The sequence below is a fragment of the Arachis duranensis genome, chromosome 10, assembly GCF_000817695.3.
Source record: "Arachis duranensis cultivar V14167 chromosome 10, aradu.V14167.gnm2.J7QH, whole genome shotgun sequence".
Taxonomy (NCBI): Eukaryota; Viridiplantae; Streptophyta; class Magnoliopsida; order Fabales; family Fabaceae; genus Arachis; species Arachis duranensis.
Window position 1 is genome coordinate 12,122,420 of NC_029781.3, and position 3,611 is coordinate 12,126,030.

General features: G+C 32.3%; 1 protein-coding gene across 1 annotated transcript; it reads left to right on the plus strand.

Moving 5' to 3' along the window:
• The first annotated feature begins 1,636 nt into the window (after positions 1-1,636).
• LOC107469037 (uncharacterized) lies at positions 1,637-2,798 on the plus strand. Its single transcript, XM_016088428.1, has 2 exons — positions 1,637-2,122; positions 2,343-2,798. Exons 1-2 carry the CDS (start codon positions 1,637-1,639, stop codon positions 2,796-2,798), a joined length of 942 nt encoding a protein of 313 aa, XP_015943914.1.
• The last annotated feature ends 813 nt before the right edge of the window (positions 2,799-3,611 follow it).

The window sequence follows — 3,611 nt, forward strand, 5'->3', positions numbered from 1 at the left end:
TTTTAGAATTAAGATTTATGGTTTAAGATTTGTGATTTAAAATTTAGAGTTTGTGATTTTATAATTTATGATTTAGAGTTTGTAGTTCAGAGTATAAAATTTAGTGTTGAAAATTTAGAATTTTTTTATTTATTTAGAATTTATGGTTTTAAGGTGTAGGATTTAGAATTTAAGATATAAAGTTTTATGGTGTATGATTTTAGTGTTTAGGATTTAGATATTTATAAATTATTTTAATTGAGAATTTAATTATGATAAAAAAATAACGTATAATTGTGTTAATAGAGATTAATTATGGACAAACGTTACATTATGATTATTAATTTTATTATTTGAATTCAATTTTGGTCTTTTATTTTTAATTAATTAAATAATTATTATATAATTTATAAAATACATAATATGGAGGTGAAAGGTTTGGTATTATATAATAATATAAATTAAAAGCGCATATAGTACCTGTTAGTTTATCAATAATGAAGATAAATAAATTAAAATTTATTTAATATTTAATAATTTGTGTAATTTAGTTCTATATATTATATATTTAAAAGAAAATTTTTTTATGATATATTCTATGTTTGCAAATAACTTTAAATTTTTAGATTTGTGTACTACGTGTGAAAATAAATTTTCATTAACATGCGATTATAAAATACTTTTATGATTCACTATGTTAAATTTATTAAATAATTGCATAAAAAATATTTTTTAATTTTAGTCATTAGCATTTTTTACAAGCTTCATTGTATATTGATTAAAAAAATATATGGGACCTACCATTCCTGTAATCACAGTTTTCTAGAATTCTCGTAAAGTTGCTAATCTAACGCACATTTTTATACTGAACAACTGTCAAATTCTTAAACAAGACACGTAGCTTTTATACATGTAGAAGAAATCTTTCTTCTACACAGTAGCAAAATCCTTCTGATAATGCTACTTTATGGTGGAGGAGAAAATGTGTAGATATGAAGAAGGGTACTTGTAACATACCCACATGGAAAGATTTTAAAAGAGAGTTGAAAAGACAATTCTTTCCTGAGAATGTAGTCTATGAAGCAAGAAAGAAGTTAAAGGACAAGAGTACGATTAACGACTACGTAAAGGAGTTCACTACTCTCATGCTTCAAATTCCTAACTTAGTATCAGAGGATGTGTTGTTCTTCTTCATTAATGGACTCCAACCTTGGACAAAGCAAGAATTACAAAGGAGAAATATTAAAAATGTCGAGAGGCCATCGTAGTGGCCGAATCGCTTACCGAATATTATTGGGGAGACTCTAAACCCAAATTTTTCTCCAAACCTAGTTTCACTAAGGGTGGGAAAGACAAGGAAAAAAGTTTTTCAACCAAGAAAGAAGGAAATTACTCTTCAAAAAAAGAATACGAGAAAAAGAAGAAAGTTTTCGTGTCCAAAGGAAGATCCTTCGTGTGTAAGAGACCACACCAAAAGAAGGAATGCCTTAAGCTAGGGACTCTGGCGTCTATTGCTGAAGAACGAGAGGCTCAATCATAAGTGACTAAGTGTGTTGGATCTGTCCAACTCATGAATAGTGTGAATAGCAAAGAGGCAAGTCCTGTAGAAAAGAAAGGCTTGATATATGTCAAAGTCTTTATCAATGAAAAATCCGTCATGACTATGATCGACACTGGTGCTATATACAATTTCATCACGCCTGATGAAGCAAAGAGGCTTGGGTTAAAGATCACCGAAAAGACTGGCTGGTTCAAACTCGTGAATACCAAGAGTAAACCCTTTAAGGGAGTAACAAAAGAGGAAGAAATGACTCTTGGTTCTTGGAAGGGTCTTGTGGATTTTTTAGTAGCACCCATGGATGATTTCAAGATGATCATCGGACTCGACTTGCAAAGGAATGCAAATATAATACCGATGTCATACTACGACATAGTATGCGTCATAGAGAAAGTGTCTCCATGCATGATCCCTACAGTCTATACAGCTAGAGGACCACCTATGCTCTCTGCTATGCAACTCAAGAAAGTATTCAAGAAGGGAGAGATTACATATTTAGCTCTATTACAAAAAGAGTCAACATCTAAAAGAGAAAAGTATTCATTTGCAAGGGATGAAGTCTACTTTTTAGGACACATCATAAAGGTGAAACTCTCTCTATGGATCAAAAGAAGGTGAAGGCTATTAAAGAATGGGAGTACTAAATAAAGTATCTAAATTGAGATCATTCCTTGGGTTGGCTAACTACTATCAGAGATTTATCAAGGGATACTCCACCAAGGCTTCACCATTAACCAATCTTCTCAAGAAGAATCAATCTTGGGAATGGTCCAAGGAATGTTAAAAGGCCTTTGATAAATTGAAGGTTGCTATCACAGAAGGACCAGTACTAGCATTGTCCGGCTACTCAAAGGTGTTTGAAGTCTACACTGATGCTTCTGACATTGCTATTGGAAGAGTTTTGATGCAAAAAGGACATCCCATTGCCTTTAAGAGTCGCAAGTTGAATGATACAAAGAGGCGATACACCGTCCAAGAGAAGAAGATGACTGCAGTGGTGTATTGTTTGAGAACTTGGTACCACTACTTGTTTAGTTTACCCTTCATCGTCAAGACAGATAGTATGGTTACAAGCTACTTCCAAACTCAGAAGAAGTTAAGCCCCAAACAAGCTAGGTGGCAAGATTTCTTAGCTGAGTTTGATTTCAAATTTGAATACAAGTCAGGTAAGACTAATGTAGTAGCAGATGTGCTGAGCTGCAAGGCTGAGTTGGCAGCCATTTTTATGGGCGAAGGAGATATTGTGCATACCATCAAATAGGGTTGCAACATGATCTATTGGCCAAGAAGTTATTGGAGTTGTCTAAAGAATGTAAGACCAAAAGATTTTGGCTAGAAGACGACCTTCTCTACACCAGAGAGAGAAGACTATACATTCCTAAGTGGAAAAATCTAAGGAGAAAGTTAATGAAGGAATGTCACGACACTAAATGGGTTGGTATATAGTTTCTCGACCTACTCTTTCGTATAACGAATGAAATAACATAAATCCCATAACTTAACTGGTACCTATTTCGACTTGTTAGGATTTGATGAAATTCAATGCGGAGAGAAATCTCATAGATAAAAGATTTCCCTGGTCGTATCAAAAAGGTCATGAAATTTCGATGCATTTATCTCTTACGAGTTGCTCAAAAAATCTGTTGATTTTGAACCACAGGATGGATAGTTGTCATAGGTGATATAAACTAAAATAGCTTCAAATAGTTTTATTTTTTAATAAAATCAAAGAAACAGAATTTTAGAATTATTTTTATTTAATAGAATTTTTAAATAAAAATAATTCTATTAAATAAAATTTTTTACTTATAACTCATATAAATATCTATTTTGGAATCTATTTATTTTATAAGAAGAAACGAAGGACCTTGGTGCTCATTGAATCTTCCTATTATTGACTTCAAATGAGAAATGAAGTGGAGAGATATGTGAAGACTTGTCTCATATGCTAATAAGATAAGATTGAAAACAAGATACCAAGTGGTTTGTTGAAACCTCTGCCTCTGCTGGAGCAACTGTGAAAAAGTATCTCTCTAGATTTCATCTTTGCCTTACCAAAGTCTGAGGGATTTAG